General features: G+C 44.2%; 1 protein-coding gene across 2 annotated transcripts; it reads left to right on the top strand.

Annotated features, from left to right (window-relative positions):
- The first annotated feature begins 13 nt into the window (after positions 1 to 13).
- Positions 14 to 16,780, top strand: Sf3b2 (splicing factor 3b subunit 2). 2 transcript variants are annotated; one of them, XM_046445189.1, is made up of 22 exons: positions 14 to 182; positions 339 to 385; positions 678 to 755; positions 2,221 to 2,460; positions 2,679 to 2,729; positions 3,933 to 4,050; positions 5,456 to 5,565; positions 5,879 to 5,975; positions 6,372 to 6,463; positions 7,088 to 7,303; positions 7,451 to 7,588; positions 7,733 to 7,813; positions 8,190 to 8,417; positions 9,436 to 9,585; positions 10,481 to 10,570; positions 10,679 to 10,786; positions 11,839 to 11,946; positions 12,228 to 12,370; positions 12,448 to 12,549; positions 15,849 to 15,948; positions 16,053 to 16,238; positions 16,566 to 16,780. In XM_046445189.1, exons 1-22 carry the CDS (start codon positions 50 to 52, stop codon positions 16,635 to 16,637), a joined length of 2,688 nt encoding a protein of 895 aa, XP_046301145.1. In that variant the 5' UTR covers positions 14 to 49; the 3' UTR covers positions 16,638 to 16,780. The 2 variants fall into 2 exon arrangements, with proteins under 2 accessions (XP_046301145.1, XP_046301146.1); XM_046445190.2 differs by lacking the exon at positions 2,679 to 2,729 and having other exon boundaries at positions 15 to 182.
- Positions 16,781 to 17,108: the final 328 nt, after the last annotated feature.

The raw sequence follows: 17,108 nt of genomic DNA, 5'->3' as shown, positions 1-17,108 counted from the left end.
GAGGCTGGCCCGAACTTCCGGGTTGGTCGCGCGGCTTCCTGTGGCCAAGATGGCGGCCGAGCATCCCGAACCCCCAAAAGGGGAATTACAGCTGCCGCCGCCGCCACCTCCAGGGCACTATGGTGCCTGGGCTGCCCAGGAGCTTCAGGCCAAGTTGGCAGAGATCGGAGCTCCGATCCAGGGTAAGAAGCGTGGGGAGGTCTGAAGGGGGCTTTGTGGGCCTGCGGGGAAGCGGGTTAGCCCGTTACCCGGGAGACCCGGGACGTGGGGCTGAGGCGGGCAGCTGGGGGCCTGCGGGGGCCAGGCCTACCCTACTGATCCTGTGCTTTGCCTTGCAGGGAGTCGCGAGGAGCTGGTGGAGCGGCTACAGACTTACACCCGGCAGGTGAGTGTTAGAGGCGGGACTCCAGGATAGGTTGAGGCCTTCAAGACCCCTCAGCTCTGGGTCTTCATTCGTTATGTACTTAGGCACAGCGAGCAGGGGCTTGACCTTTGGCAGAGCTTGTCTTTGCCTGCTTTGTCGTAATCGCTTCTGTCTGCATTGGTTCTTACCAATGCCCTGCCCCAAATCTGGCGGACAGGCGTTGGGTAAATTTTGTTGACTGACAGGGAGAGAATGTTATTTAGTGTAACAGCTCCTCTTGAGTTGATTTAGAGCCTTCCTTTCTGTTTTGCAGACTGGCATTGTGCTGAATCGACCGGTTTTGCGAGGGGAGGATGGGGACAAAGCTGCTCCCCCTCCCATGTCAGCACAGGTAAGGATATTGTTTCACTTGAATGGGATCCTTTTTGCTTAGAGTAGCTCCTTCTCTCTCATGCATTATAGTGGGGATGCATCTAGCAGATTGGGTAAGGAGGTCCTGAGATGACAAAATTGGGAGCTCTGTTTCCCTTTTTGGTGCTGATATTTGCCTCCTTCCCTAGTACCTGCTCCTTCAAATTCGTCATTCAGAATTTAACTAGAGCTGGGCGCTGTAGTCCCAGCGGCTGGGGAGGCTGAAGCAGAAGAATGAGTTCAAAGCCAGCTTCAGCAACAGCGAGGTGCTTAGCAACTCAGTGAGACCCTGTCTCTAAGTAAAATACAAAATAGGGCTGGGGATGTGGCTCAGTGGTCAAGTGCCCCTGAATTCAATCCCTGGTATCCAAAACAAAAACAGAATTCAACTTGAGGGGCTAGGGTTGTGGCTCAGTGGTAGACTGCTTGCCTAGCCCATGTAAGGCACTGGGTTCAATCCTCAGTACCACATAAAAATAAATAAAATAAAGGTGTTGTGTCCACCTACAACTAAAAAAAATATTAAAAAAAAATTCAACTTGAATGCTTATAAGCCTGATTTGATTCTCCCCCATACAGAAGCAATCACCTTTTTAGCTCCCCCAGGGGTAACTTCCATGTTATTCAATGAAACTTTAAGGGATGATTTCTTGATTTGATTATATACTCTTTGCTTTAGTAAACCATTGGGGTTTGTGATGCCACTATGCACTGGTTTCTATTTATTTAAGTCCATATCTCTTCGCATCCAGGATTTGCTTCTCCTCCAAAGCAGTGGTTCTCACCTGGGATTTATTGATCTCTATGTGTGGAGTAAGAAGTTCCTAGTTGGTTTTTAGAAGCATCCTTGAACCTTCTGAAATTAAATGCAGAATCTGAATTCATGATATTTTTTTGAGAAAAGAGTTGATAATTTTCTTTGGTTCTCTTCTCATGATATTGCTATGGAGTATTCTTTTATGGAATAATATGTTACTAGAATTTGAATCCCAGCACCTGGCTTATGGTAGATGTTAGGTTGGTTTGAGGTGCTAAGGGAACAAAGCACTAGACAACCCATGCAGGCGAAAGAACCAATCAGGTGACAGACAAGCAGTGATGGTGCCTTATAACCACCTGTCAATCAGCGGGGTCTCCTGACCAATTCTGGAAGGACATGATTCTCAGCAAGATCCCCAGGAGGACAAGGGAGTCTAAAAACCTCCCTTTCTGCCCTAAGCCCAGTAAAATTTCAATGGGGCTGAGCCTGGGTGCGATTCTCCTAGACCTGCTCTGTTGGACTGGAGGATCACCCCCCAGGAGTGATTCTCAATAAAGCCTTGTTCATCTGTTTTTAATCTGCCTCCTTTTGGTCACTGGTGCCTGACCTTACAGTAGATCCCAACAAATGTTTGCAGCATGAATAGATAAATGCTTCCTAGTTTATGGTCTTATTTTCTTCACAGCTCTCTGGGATTCCCATGCCACCACCGCCCATGGGACTTCCTCCTCTGCAGCCCCCTCCACCACCCCCACCACCTCCACCAGGCCTTGGCCTTGGCTTTCCTATGGCTCATCCGCCAAATTTGGGGCCCCCGCCTCCTCTCCGTGTGGGTGAGCCTGTGGCTCTATCAGAAGAAGAAAGGCTGAAGCTGGCACAGCAGCAGGCGGCATTGCTGATGCAGCAAGAGGAGCGTGCCAAGCAGGTAGGGCAGGTGGAAGCCTGTGTGTTGGCTTCATTAGGTCCCTGAAGGGGGAGTGGAGCCTCAGAAAGCTGGATCCTGGGGCCAAGGCTTTTGGGACGATCTGGGACAAAGATTAGAACATAGGTCCAGGACTGGAAGAGGACCACAGGAAGCAAAAAGTTGTGGCAGATTGGCCTGGGGGGTTTTGGTGCTGGTATGAGCTTGTTTTCTTTTTTAAGCAGGGAGATCATTCATTGAAGGAACATGAGCTCTTGGAGCAGCAGAAGCGGGTAATACCCCTCCCCCTAATCTTTGACCTCATGGTCCAGTCTATAGGCTGTCATTTAGTGTTTAGTGTCCAAAATGAGGTGCATCACTCAAATTTTCTGTGGAGGCTACCTCATCCCCAACTATGTTCCAGTATCTCCCAAAGAATTCCATTTTTCCTGTAGTCCAGGTGTTGACAAACCAACCTGGGACCTGCTTTTGAGTGACCTGTGAGCTAAAAATTATTTTTATATTTTTAAAGAATTGTAAGAAAAGAACCTCAAACCAAGAAGAGAAAACATAGTTCATATAATAGCCCAAAAGCCTAAAATATTTAAAAATTCAGTGGCCTATTACGCAAAAGGTTTATTGACTCTTACCAGTCTTATATGATATAATTTTAGGTACCTTGGAGAGGATTCTGGGTTAATTTAGTCCTTTGTATGGGATTTAGACTAAATGTGATGCATATAAATTTGGGAATGATGTAAAAGATATTCTGCTTGAAGTGCAAGGATAGAGGGGATGTCAGAACCTGGGTATTTCCTCCTTGTTCTTATGTCAGTTGTTACCCATTAGGATACTCAGTAGTATTGGAAAATAAGGATTTAAAGCTGCAGGTATGGAAATACACATGAAGTACTGGCTTTGCCCAGACTTTGGCAAACATTAAGGGGTAAGAATTTTCTAAGGAAAGAATTCAGCTGGATATGGTGATACATGTCTGTGATCTAGCAACTCAGGAAGCTAAGCCAAGAAGATTTCAAGTTTGAGGCCAGCCTTGGGAAGTTTAAGGCCAACCTCAGTTAACTTAGACCTTGTCTCAAAAAGTGAAAAGGGCTGGGGAATATAGCTTGGTGCTAAAGCACCCATGAGTTCAGTCCCTAGGACTTAAAGAAGAAAGGAAGAAAAAGAATTCATAGTTCTTTCTAAAGAATTTTTGGAGAAGAAAACTCTCACTGAGAAATGTAAGGCTGCATTTAGCTAAACACTAAATTCTCTTCTAGGAACCAGAAATTTCCGGGGGACTTCGTTGGTGTTATTCTCAGGGATTGTTTGTTTTGATATGAGGGCGCTTCTGTTTTGATCATTAGTCTTGAAGTGCAAGGATAGAGGGGATGTCAGAACCTGGTGTTTCCTCCTTGTTCTTCTCAGGCCTATTACCTGGCTAAAAGATTACATTTGGCATTTTCAAATGGGTTTCCACTCCTGCTTTCCTCCTGTAGGCAGCCGTGTTACTGGAGCAAGAACGACAGCAGGAGATTGCTAAGATGGGCACCCCAGTCCCTCGGGCCCCACAAGACATGGGTCAGATTGGTGTTCGCACTCCCCTGGGTCCTCGAGGTAAGAACCTGGAATGACTAGGAAGAACAAGGAAGGTAATTTAAAAGGTTCAAAAAAACTTTTTTTTTTTTTTCCTGGTGCTGGTGATTTAATCTGAGTCCTTGTGTATATTAAGCATGCCCTGTTACTACTGAACTATAGTTCCAGACCCTAAAAAAGACTTTTTTTTTTTTTTTTTTTTTTTTGAGGGTGTTCTGGGGATTGAGCTCAAGGTACTCGACCTCTGAGTCACATTCCTCAGCCCTGTTTTGTATTTTATTTAGAGATAGGGTCTCACTGAGTTGCTTAGTGCCTTGTCATTGCTGAGGCTGGCTTTGAACTCACAGTTCTCCTGCCTCAGCCTCCTGAGCCGCTGGGATTATAGGTGTGGGCCATTGCGCCTGGACTATTTTATATTTTATATAAAGACAGGGTCTCACTGAGTTGCTTAGCACCTTGCTGTTACTGAGGCTGGCTTTGAACTTGTGATCCTCTTATCACAGCCTCCTGAGCTGCTGGGATTACAGGCATACACAAGTTTTTTTTTTTTTTTAAAGTGCTGTGGGCCCTCCATATCTGCTGCTTCTGCATCAAAGCATTCAACTAACTAGGGATTGAAAATATTTTAAAATAATTTGCTGTGGTGGTGCATACCTGTAATCCTAGCTACTTGGGTGGCTAAGGCAAAAGAATTGCAGATTTGAGGCAACTTAACGAGACCTTATCTCATAATAAAAAATAAGAGATGGGAATGTAGATCAGTGGCAGAGAGCCCTGGGTTCAATCCCCAGTACCACAAAAACAAAAAACAAAAACTTTATTTCTGAACATGTTTAGGTTTTTTTTTCTTATCTTTATTCCCAAGACATACTGTAGAAAAGTGATTCATGTAGCATTTGCATTGTATTAAGTGTTACAAGTAATCTAGAGGTGATTTAAAGTGTATGGAAGGATGCTTGTGGGAAAAATGTGCACAGGCCATACAGATACTATACCACTTTTTAGAAGGGCTTGAGCATCCTTGTATTTGTGTGGGTTCCAGAAACAAATTCCCTATGAATACCAACAGGCAACTGTATGTATAACATTTAAAAAATATTTATATAGTAAATGTACAGTTTAATGAATTTTAAAAAATTGATACACCCGTAACAACCAATACCTAGACCAAGAGCTAAAACATTCCTAACACTCCAAAAGCACCCTTGTCACTTGTCACTCTCTGCCTTGAAGAGTAACCATCACCCTTTCAGTGAAAGAAGTAGTTTTTTTTTTTTGATGTGTGTGCTGCGGCTCAAACCCAGGGCCACATACATGCCAGGTATGTGCTCTTGTTGCTGAGCCACATCCCCAGCTCTGGAGGTCATTTTTTAAAAGAGGTGTTTTGTCTCTTCTGACATCGGACTTCTTTTCTTCTTTCTTTCAGTGGCTGCTCCAGTTGGCCCAGTGGGTCCCACCCCTACTGTTTTGCCCATGGGGGCTCCTGTTCCCCGGCCTCGTGGTCCCCCACCGCCCCCTGGAGATGAGAATAGAGAGGTGAGACTAATGATTCCTTCCTAGGGACAGTAGAATGGAGGTTTGGAAGGAGACTATTTTAGGATTTTAGAGGATTTTGTGAGAAGATTGCAGGGGTGGATTCAAGGTCTTAGTGGGAGGGGAAAGCCACATTGGTTAGAGTATGTTTAGGGTAGGGCAGAGGGATCTGGAAGGCATTTCTGGTCAGAGTTTTGAGGTCCTGCCCACTGTCTGTTGATTACGTCACCCAGCTGGTAGCCTTTGTAGTATAAGAGGTGAAAGTCAGAGGAGGAAGAGCACTGTGATTCAGCCCCTCTGACTGGTTGTCTGGCAGATGGATGATCCTTCAGTGGGACCCAAGATCCCTCAGGCTTTGGAAAAGATTCTGCAGCTGAAGGAGAGCCGCCAGGAAGAGATGAACTCTCAGCAAGGTGAGTGTATTGGTGGGTCCTGAAGCTGCAGGCTATGACTGCATCCTCTTTGTCCCCTCCCTGAGGAGGCTTTAGAAAGTTACTGGCTCTTGGCAGAGTGAAGGTACTCTGGGCAGGGCAGGGGCACTGGAGAAAATCAAGTCTTCTTGATTTTCTTTTCTTTTTTTTTTTTTTTTTATTGTTTGTTCAAAACATTACAAAGCTCTTGACATATCATATTTCATACATTAGATTCAAGTGGGTTATGAACTCCCATTTTTACCCCAAATACAGATTGCAGAATCACATCGGTTACACATCCACATTTTTACATAATGCCATATTAGTAACTGTTGTATTCTGCTACCTTTCCTATCCTCTACTATTCTTCTTGATTTTCTCCTTTCTCCTTGACAGAGGAAGAGGAAATGGAAACAGACACTCGCTCATCCCTGGGCCAGTCAGCATCAGAGACTGAGGAGGACACGGTGTCCATATCCAAAAAAGAGGTATATGATGGAGCTGGTCTGGAGGTATTGCCAGGAGATGGGGCTCAGGTACCAAAGTAAACTAATTGTAAGTGTTCAGTAAATAGTATCTTCTGATGTTTTGTGTCAATTTTTGTTCTTTTTTTTTTAACCAGAAATTGAACCCAGGATGCTTAGCCACTAAGCCACATCCCATTCCATTAATTTTTTTTTTTTTTTTTTTTTTAAATTTTGAGATAGGGTCTTAACTAAGTTGCTAAGGCTGACTTTGAACTTGCAGCCCTCCTGCCTCAGCCTCCTGAGCCACTAGGATTATAGGCATGTACTACTATGCCTGGCTCAATTCTTGTTCTAAACATCTTGCAGATATTTTTCATTTCATTCCCATAAATCCCTTTAAGTTCTCAGATCTGTGCATGCCTACATTTTACACTGAAAAGGCTGAGGTTCTGAGAAGTACAGTAACTTACCAAAGGTACACAGCTTGAGAGAGGCAGAACTTGGGATTCTGTCCCCAGGGCCTCTTTATGGCTGCTTTATGAGATTGCCTCTTTGGGGAAAGACTGAGCGTTGAATTATTGTTAGAGTAGGGATGGGCAAGGTGCTTGGATTCTCTGACTGAGTTGGTTTTTCTTGTCTTGATAGAAAAATCGGAAACGTCGAAACCGAAAGAAGAAGAAAAAGCCCCAGCGTGTGCGGGCAGCATCCTCGGAGAGCTCTGGGGATCGGGAGAAAGACTCTGCCCGGTCCCGAGGCTCTGACTCCCCTGCTGCTGATGTTGAGATTGAGTATGTTACTGAAGAACCCGAAATCTATGAGCCCAACTTCATCTTCTTCAAGAGGATTTTTGAAGCCTTCAAGGTAGACAGAGCGGCACACTCGGGGTTGGGGGGCAGTCGGACAGGCTGGTAGACAGGGCTGAGGAGGTGGTGTTTCAGTGCAGGGTTCTGGAATGGGATGGGGGCTGGCTCTTGAGAGGTGGGGTTTCCACAATGTCTGCCTCCTCAGCTCACCGATGATGTGAAGAAGGAGAAAGAGAAGGAGCCAGAGAAACTTGACAAAATGGAGAACTCTACAGCCCCCAAGAAGAAGGGCTTCGAGGAAGAGCATAAGGATAGCGATGATGACAGCAGCGATGATGAGCAGGTCAGGGCATCCTTCCTTGGCGAGGAACAGGGGTTGGGGGGGCATCTAGCCTTCTCTGGGACCATGGTGAACTTCTGCAGGTTGTTCATGGCTTATGAAAGTGGGGATTCCCACCTGCTCAAAAGAGGGATTGTTCTGTCATAGGAAAAGAAGCCAGAAGCCCCCAAGCTGTCCAAGAAAAAGTTGCGCCGAATGAATCGCTTCACTGTGGCTGAGCTCAAGCAGGTGAGACCTGAGATGACCCAGCAGGCCCTGGATCCTGGCTGGAGACCCATGTGAGGAACGCCTTTCACCCTGTGGGAAAGTTTGGGTGACTTGGATATGGTCCTTTGGAAGAAAAAGGAAGCCTAAGGGCTGGTGCTTTCTAGAGGTCTTGTTTGGAGGTTCTAGCCACGTAGTAGCTACTCGTATACCTTGACCCAAGAATGGTCCTCCTCTCTCAGGCAAGATCATGGACTTCAGAAGGAGGAAGGGGACACCAATGTAGCCAGCCCGATGAGCTGGATCAACCCTTGCTATCACAGGGTTGACTGGTGTCGCAGCCACATGGCCCTCACATCAGATAGGACTTTCTGGAGACATGTTGCTGTGTGTTTTCCAGCTGGTGGCTCGGCCTGATGTTGTGGAGATGCATGATGTGACAGCCCAGGACCCCAAGCTCTTGGTTCATCTCAAGGCCACTCGAAACTCAGTGCCTGTGCCACGTCACTGGTGTTTTAAGCGCAAGTACTTGCAGGGCAAACGGGGCATTGAGAAGCCCCCCTTTGAGCTGCCGGATTTCATCAAACGCACAGGCATCCAAGAGATGCGGGAGGCCCTCCAGGAGAAGGTGAGGGCCCTGGTGGAGTGCAAACCTGTGCTTAGGCACCCACGTCCTTCATAGCAGTCAGCTTCAGAACTGGAGTCAGGTTTTCGAAACACACCTACTCGTTACTAGTCTAATCCTTTCTCTAGTTTAGAAGTTGACACTATATAGGTGCACTGTGTACACCTGGCAGGAAGCAGGAGGGGTGGGACTTTGGGGAGCAGACCCCAAGTCTGTTTGGAACAGCTCTCCTGCCCCAGGCTAGGCCTCTGTTTTGAGCGGCTCTTTTCCTCCTCCTCTCCCCTTCTGCTTTTACTTTGCCAGCTCACGTGGTGACTCCTTTCCCTGATGTACTTAGTGGCTAGAGACTCACAGTGGTTTTGTAGCTTCTTAGGTTTAAAGATTTTATTTAATACTTGGAATAAGTACTAATTACCTCTGGTGCAAGACTGGAGGATGTGCCAAAATACATAGTGAAACTGCCTTCCAGTTAACCTCTGTTCTCCTGGTCTTCTGCAGAGGCAGCTACTGAGATCTGTCTCTTTGATCAGATGGTTTAAAAAATAGTTATTGACATACAAAGTGGAGGCTGATTTCATATACTAAATGTTATTTTTTTCAGTATGGGTTGTGTGATCTTATTTATTTATTTGGTGCTGGGGATTGAACTCAGGGCCTTGAACATGCTAAGCACGTGCTCTGCCACTGAGTCACACTGAGCTCATTGAATTATGTAATTTTTAAAAAAATATTTATTTTTAGCTTTAGGTGGACACAATGTCTTTATTTTGTTTTTATGTGGTGCTGAGAATCGAACCCAGTGCCTCATGCATGCTAGGTGAGCGCGCTACCACTTGAGCCACATCCCCAGCCACAAATTATGTAATTTTGAGGGTTTTAAGCAGGAAGGATTTTGGAGACTTTCAGAATGAGATAAATGAGATTTCTCTTGACTTCTTTTGGGAGTTGGGAGCCAGATCCTCTGCCAAGAGTTGAAGTTGGTGATTACCTGTCAACTCATGAATACTGCCATTATCCACAGGAAGAACAGAAAACCATGAAGTCAAAAATGAGAGAGAAGGTTCGGCCTAAGATGGGAAAGATTGACATCGACTATCAGAAACTGCATGATGCCTTCTTCAAGTGGCAGACCAAGCCAAAGCTGACCATTCATGGGGACCTGTACTATGAGGTTAGAGAAGAGGCTGTGGATGCATACATAGCTCAGTCTTGGGGTTGTGACTTTGTACCTGTTGGTTGGAAGGGCTTTCACAGTTGGTTTCCCAGAGATGGAGTTTGAGATTTTAAAATGAGATCCTTCTTGAAGGAAAGATGCAGATCATGTCTTTTTATTTGGTCTAGGGGATTGAACCCAGGAGTGCTCTTCCACTGAGCCATATCCCCCACAACCTTTTTTATTTTGAAACAATGTTTCACTAGGATGTCCAGGCTGGCCTCAAACTTGCAATGCTCCTGCTTTAAACTCTCCAGTCAATGGGATTAGAGATGTGCGACACTGTACCTGGCTCTATCATGTCTTTGAAATGATAATAATAGTTTGTGGTGGGTGGTTTACAACAGAGGGGCCAAGTGGCAGATATTTTTGAGAAACTTAATATTGGGAGCGGGAAAAAAATTTCTATCTATCTATCTATTTATTTATTTATTTATTGGTGCTGGGGATTGAACCCAGGGCCTTGTGCATGCAAGGCAAGCACTCTACCAACTGAGCTATATCTGCAGCCCTTTTTTATTTTTATTTTTTTGTCCTTGAAATATCATGCCTCAGACTTCATAGGATGTCTGAGGCAGAAGGTTCTTGGAGATCAGCCTGTCAAATGTCCTCATTTCACAGATGAGAAAGCAGGTCTGAAGTTGGCCCTGTTCTTACAATGGGTTAGTGACAGCCTGGCCTCTATTCCTTTCCCTATGGTAGCTGGAATCCAAGTGGGAACCAGGCGGCCCTCACGGGATTTTGTATCTGATGCGGATTAGGACTTCTTATCTCCCGTCTCTTGTCCCTGTGCCATTGAGGCTCCATTGTGTGTCTGGCATCCCTAGTACAGCATGTTATGCTTTTTCCTCAGGGGAAGGAGTTTGAGACACGACTGAAGGAGAAAAAGCCAGGAGATCTGTCTGATGAGCTGAGGATTTCCTTGGGGATGCCAGTAGGACCAGTGAGTGTTGGTTAGCTGGTTGGGGAGGCAGGGAAGAGGGTGGGAATTGGGGCAGAAAGGAGAGTGCTTAGGTTAGGCAGGTAGTAGCCTATTCTCTTTTTCTTGTAGAATGCCCACAAGGTCCCCCCCCCTTGGCTGATTGCCATGCAGCGATATGGACCACCCCCATCGTACCCCAACCTGAAAATCCCTGGGCTGAATTCGCCAATCCCCGAGGTAAGTATTATGCTTACTTTCATTCTTGGCTGCCTGTATTTTAACTGAGGGATGGTTGTTTGTTTTCCTTCTTTAACTACTGTGTTTAACAAAAAAAAAAAAAAAGAGAGAGAGAGAAAAATAGTAACAGTTTTTGTTTTTTAAAAATATATGACATGTTTATTGTAAAATATTTGGTCAAGCTAGGTGCAGTGGCACACACCTGTAATCATAGCAGTTGGGAGGCTGAGGCAGGAGGATTGCGAGTTCAAAGCCAACCTCAGCAAAAGCGAGGTGCTAAGCAACTCAGACCCTGTCTCTAAATAAAATACATAATAGGGCTGGGGATGGGGCTTCCCCCGCCCCCCGCCCCGCCAAATATTTAGTCAAAATTGACAGGTACAAAGATGAAAACAGATACACCACAATTGCACCAGTGTAAAATAACCAGATTTGATTATATTTGTTGATCATCTTTCCAGATGATTCTCTGATATATATGTGGAAGACAGAAGTAATTTTATCTCAAGAATGGCACAACATTTCAAAATAAAAAGCATCAATTAAAAAGTATTAACAGACAACAGAGTCAAATGAAAAAGTGTCATTGTTAAACTTCAGATAAAACTATCTGTCTCCTAAGTGAAGTAGATATTAACCAAGCCAGCTTTCCAAAATTAGGAAAAATCAGTAAGAAGTTGGAATCATGGTTTGTATGTGTGTGTGTTGTGCTGGGGATCAACCCAGGGCCTCATGCATGTTGGGCTGCATCCCCAGTCCTGGAGTCCTGATTTTTAAAGTCTTTTGTTTCAATTTTTGGCAGCACAGACATCACCCTGAAGGAGGAGATTTTTAGCATACTCTGCCTCCTGTCCCCATTCTGTTGCCTTCAGAGTTTGGTGCTTATTAATTTTGCTTTCTAATGCTTTATACAATTTGATTTTATTTTGCATCACAATTTTCAGATTTCCCAAATATGAGTTCCATACTTTGCTGCATGACTTTTCTCTAGGGCTTTGGCATGTTTCCCTGGAACTGGTGAGTGGAAATGATTTATGCTTTCTCTCCTGCAGAGCTGTTCCTTTGGGTACCATGCTGGTGGCTGGGGCAAACCCCCAGTAGATGAGACTGGGAAACCGCTTTATGGTGACGTGTTTGGAACCAATGCTGCTGAATTTCAGGTATGGGCTGTGATCTGGTGAGCTTGTTTTACTTAAAGCCATGAAGGTTAGAGAGAATTGGCCTATACCTTCATTATCAGGGAACGGGGTGTTCTGAAGTTTCAGTCTGAAAAAGTGCATGTTTTTTTCCTGAGTTGTAAGACAACTCCCCACTGGACTGTGAGCTCCGTGTAGGTAGGGATTATTGTCTGTTTATTTTTCTGTGGCTTCAGTTTACAAAAGCTTGGCACATCATAGCTACTTTGTATATGTTTTTTGAATGAATGAGTGATGTCTTTCAGACCAAAACTGAAGAAGAAGAGATTGATCGGACCCCTTGGGGGGAACTGGAGCCATCTGATGAAGAGTCCTCAGAAGAAGAGGAAGAGGAGGAAAGTGATGAAGACAAACCAGATGAGACTGGCTTTATTACACCTGCAGACAGGTGGGGTGATAGTTTGCCTTCCCCCGGTAGCCTGGTTTGGGGTTGTTTTCTCTACTCATGCGCTTCTTTCTTCACAGTGGCCTCATCACTCCTGGAGGGTTCTCATCAGTTCCAGCTGGAATGGAGACCCCTGAACTCATTGAGCTGAGGAAAAAGAAGATTGAGGAGGCAATGGATGGGTGAGGGAACCAGGCAGGCAACAAAAGGAGGACCTTCACTTCCCTTTAGCCTCTGGGTTGCCTAGCTGACATATTAAGTGACTTTTTTGTCTGTCCTCTTCTTTGTTTCCTCTTTCTGTTTTCTTCTTGTCTTTAAGATTATTGAACATTATTTTCTGTGATTCCATTTTACCTCCTTGGTTGTCTTATTAACTGTGAGTCTTTGTTTTGTTATTTTAGTAGTTGTCTTAGGGTTTATAGTATCCAGCTTTACATAGTTACCTTAAAGTGATATTATGCCAATTCTGATGGTATTGAGAACCTTAGAGCAGTGTACCTCCATTTCTATCCTTTCCACCTTGTGTGGTCGTACATTTCACTTTTACACGTGTTGTAAATCCTGTGCTAAATAGTTACTATATTTGTTTAAGTAGTCCACTATCTTCTAGTAAGAATTATATATGAATCTTTGTAATTATCATCTCCAGAGTTTTTTGATTTCTTGTTGTCTATTCAGTATTCTGTCTGGTATTAGTTTCCTTCTGTATGAAGGGTTTCCTTTAACATTTCTTTTTTTTTTTTTTTTTTAATATTTATTCTTTTTTTAGTTTTCGGTGGACACAACATCTTTGTTTGCATGTGGTGCTGAGGATCGAACCTGGGCCGCACGCATGCCAGGCAAGCGTGCTACCGCTTGAGCCACATCCCCAGCCCCCCTTTAACATTTCTGATGTGGGTCTGCTGGTCAGCGTTCCTTCTGCTTTTGTAGTCTTAAAAGGTTCATTTTTGTGGATTTTGATTTTGAAAGATTTCTGTTGCATGTAGGAATCTAGGTTGACAGGGCGTTTTTTCCCTTTCAGTACTTCTGAGATGTTCCAGCATCATCTTTCTTATGTAGTTTCTGATGAAACAACTGCTGTCATGCTTACTGTTTGTTCTTTGTGATGTGTCATTTTTCTCTGGCAGCTTTTAAACTTATCTTTTTAAAAAAATATTTATTTTTTTAGTTTTAGGTGGATACAATATCTTTTATTTTATGTTTATGTGGTGCTGAGGATCAAACCCACTGCCTCATGCATGCTAGGCGAGCACTCTACCACTGAGCCACAACCCCAGCCCTTTTAAACTTATCTTCATCTCTCCTTCTGATCAATCCGAGTATGATGTGCTTTTTTTTCCTTATGCCTTTTTTTTTTTTAATTTTTTGTAGTTATAGATGGACAAAGTGCCTTTATTTTGTTTATTTTATGTGGTACTAAGAATTGAACCTAGTTCCTCATTCATGCTAGGCAAGTGCTCTGCCACTGAGCTATAGCCCCAGCCCCTTTTCATGTTTTTTTGCTAGGGGTTTGTAGAGCATCTTAGACCTGTGGATTTATAGCTTTTATAAATTTTGGGAAATAACTGGCAGTTATTTCTCCTTTTGCCCCCTTTTTTCACCTGTCTTTTAGCAACTCCAATTGTATATATAATGGTCTCTTGTAGCATTTATAAGAATTTATAAAGAATTTATAAAGAATTCACTTTATAAGAATTTCTCTTTTTTCTTACATTTAAGCAAGTTTCTACTGCTGGGTCTTTATGTTTGCTATTTTCTTCCTCATTTATATATTCTATTCTGACATTAATCCATCTAATGGAGTTTTAATCTCCAGAAGTTTGATTTGGGTCTTTTTATATATTTTAAACCTCATATTTAGCTTTTTGAACATGTAGTATACACTTAGAATAACATTTTATGTATTTGCTTGTTAATCAGCAGTTCTGGACTGATTTCAGTTGATTGATATTCTCATTAGAGGTTGTATTTTCTTGCTTCATATGCTTTGTAATTTCTGATTGGTTGCTAGTCTTCATGCAGGGCCCAAGATATTTTCATGTTCCTCTAATCCTTTACAGCTTTGATCAGGCATATAGTTATTTGCAAACAGATGAATCCTTCAAGGTCTTGTTTTGAGGACCTTAGCAGGACTGGAGCTGTGAGTAGTCCTCCCCACCAGGATGCCCAAGACTCTCTTGTATGCTGAAAGCCCTGTGAATCCAGAGGTTTTTCCCTTTATCTGGTAGGAATCATCATGATTCCTTATCCTGAGTGAGCAGCAGGTACTGTTACCTCTGATATTTTTGGATTGGCTCTTCCCTGTCCTCACATGCATATGCTCCTCATCACTCTTCCAAATACCTGAAGAGGACTTCTTCAGTCTCCATTTGTGTCCTGCAAACCCTGGCTGCCTTGATCGTTCTGGACCTTTGGTTTTTATCACAACTCCCTTCCTTGTTCTCCCTTTTATACTACAGCTCTCTTGGTGCAGTATGCTGGGGCAGTAGAAAGGGCTCACCTTATTTGTTTCTTTTGCTCTGTTTCTAATATCTTGAAAACCACCATTTCATGTATTTTGCCTATTTTGGTTATTTCAGGTAGGAGGATAAATCCAATTCCTGCTTCTCTTGTCAGGAAGCAGAAGTCTCAAGCTTTGTATATTCAAGGAAGAAAAACAAAGAAGGGTATTGTGGACAGAATTGTAGTAAGAAGCGATTGGGCTGGGGACCTTTAGGTCTTGGTTAAGAAGTTTGGAAGCCTTAGGTTTTTGTTTTGTTTTTGTATTGGGGGTTGAAATGAGAGGCACTTTATCATTGAGCTACATCCTCAGATCTGAAATAGGGTCTCCTAAGCTAAGGCTGGCCTTGAATTTAGGATCCTCTTGCTTCAGCCTCCCAAGTCACTGGGATTATAGGTGTGTTTCACTGTGTGTGGCTAAGAAGCCTCAGGGTTTTCAGCAAAGAAAGGGAAGAATCTGAATTCTGTTTTAAGGTATTTACTCTGGTTGCTGTGTGAAAAGAAAATCATGTTCCAGAAGAGTGGGAGACAACATGGTCTGGGGTGACAGTGGTAGATTTGTTATTGTGTTCTGAGTATAATTTTTGAGTTAGGTTGTGAGACTGGTGGTGGATGGCCCTTGTGCCCTTGGGAAGTGTTGCAAATGTGAGTTGTGTACATTAGAAAACCAGGCACCACTCTCTCCAGGAAGCTTTTGGCCTCTTTGATTTTTAGCCGCCTTTGCCTGTTTTCTGATCCCCTAACTTGATTCAGGGGGCCTCTTAGCTCAGTCTCTATACCTCTCTAACTGTATCCCCTGAAATCAGTGCTGTGTCCCAAGACATCCCCCAACCAAATCCTTTCTTATAGGCCTCCATGAATGGTAGAGGCTATATACCCAGGTATCTCAGAATCTGGGTGGAGGTACCACCTATGTTTCCTTTGCTTCCCCTTCTGGAGACCCTTGGTCTCTTTTTGGGCTTGACTTCATTGTCCTTTGCAGAAGTGAGACACCTCAGCTATTCACTGTGTTGCCTGAGAAGAGAACAGCCACCGTGGGGGGAGCCATGATGGGATCGACTCACATTTATGACATGTCCACGGTGAGCATTGGAGGACACTGCTTGTGGAGCTGGGGAAGGGGGAGTTAGGGCCTCTGAGACTCTTTGGAGATAATAATGTTTGGAGATAATAATCTTTCTTCTAGGTTATGAGTCGGAAGGGCCCCGCCCCTGAGCTACAAGGTGTAGAAGTGGCCCTGGCACCTGAGGAGTTGGAGTTAGACCCCATGGCTATGACCCAGAAGTATGAGGAGCATGTGCGGGAGCAGCAGGCACAAGTGGAAAAGGAAGATTTCAGCGACATGGTAGCTGAGCATGCTGCCAAACAGAAGGTGAAAATTCCTAGTGGACTGAAGCAGGGAGGGGAGAGCTAGGGAGCAGGGTATGCCTTTTCCTGTGGAGTTGTGCCCTCTAGTGGTCAGAGTGAAGGCACACTCAGTGCCTGCTGCCTGGCTTCCTTAAAATTCTCCAGTTGGTTGTCTTCTCTAAGGATCATGACACTGAGGCACAGGAAAGGAAAGGATCTGAGAGGGAGGATCATCAGGTCTGAAAGGGAGGTGTTTTTCACACAACTTCCATGTCCATCAGGCTGGCCCCTCTTGATTGGGCTATGGGGTGGTTTAACCTGTTATAACTATTTTTTTTTTCCTTTCCTATAGCAAAAGAAACGAAAAGCTCAGCCCCAGGACAGCCGTGGGGGTAGCAAGAAGTACAAGGAGTTCAAATTTTAGGTCTTCTTCACACAGCCAGACTTCTTTTAGGCTCTTTGGATGCCTGAGCTTCATACATGGGTCCCTAAGAACCAGTTCCCCTGCAGTCATTTCATGTACTTATTTTAGACCTGTTTTGTAAATAAAGCTGTTTCCCAATGAAAGAGATGGCTGTGAAACACTCCTGATCCTCAGTCGTCTCCTTTTAGCCCCTTCTGCAAATGGACTAAAATAACCACAACCACTGGGCTGCCACAGAGATCAGGGGCAGGTACTTGGATCAAATGTTGCATTGCAGAGATGGTAAAGGTAAACCTGTACTGAAATTGTGGTTGTTTTACCACCTATACCCCACCCCCCTTGGTAGGGAGGCTCTGGGGGAAGCACCTCAAGGTTTGGTTTGACCTTACTACTTTGCCCTTGGGGAGTAAAAATAGCCAGCTTAGCGCCCTGGCTGGGCTGGGGAAATAACTGTGGGCTAAGGAAGTAACT

This window comes from Marmota monax, unplaced genomic scaffold, assembly GCF_021218885.2.
Source record: "Marmota monax isolate L192 unplaced genomic scaffold, Marmota_monax_Labrador192_F-V1.1 WCK01_AAM20220418_F8-fsc00038, whole genome shotgun sequence".
In the NCBI taxonomy this organism is placed as follows: domain Eukaryota; kingdom Metazoa; phylum Chordata; class Mammalia; order Rodentia; family Sciuridae; genus Marmota; species Marmota monax.
The sequence above is the reverse complement of the archived record's forward strand: the minus strand, read 5'-3'. Positions and strand labels throughout refer to the sequence as shown.

Excerpts from the sequence above, each read along its gene's own strand:
- Sf3b2 (XM_046445189.1), top strand. The coding sequence starts at position 50 with ATGGCGGCCGAGCATCCCGAACCCCCAAAAGGGGAATTACAGCTGCCG. Across the intron at positions 4,051-5,455 it reads CACTCCCCTGGGTCCTCGAG|TGGCTGCTCCAGTTGGCCCA; the intron begins GTAAGAACCTGG and ends TCTTTCTTTCAG. Across the intron at positions 6,464-7,087 it reads TGTCCATATCCAAAAAAGAG|AAAAATCGGAAACGTCGAAA; the intron begins GTATATGATGGA and ends TTGTCTTGATAG.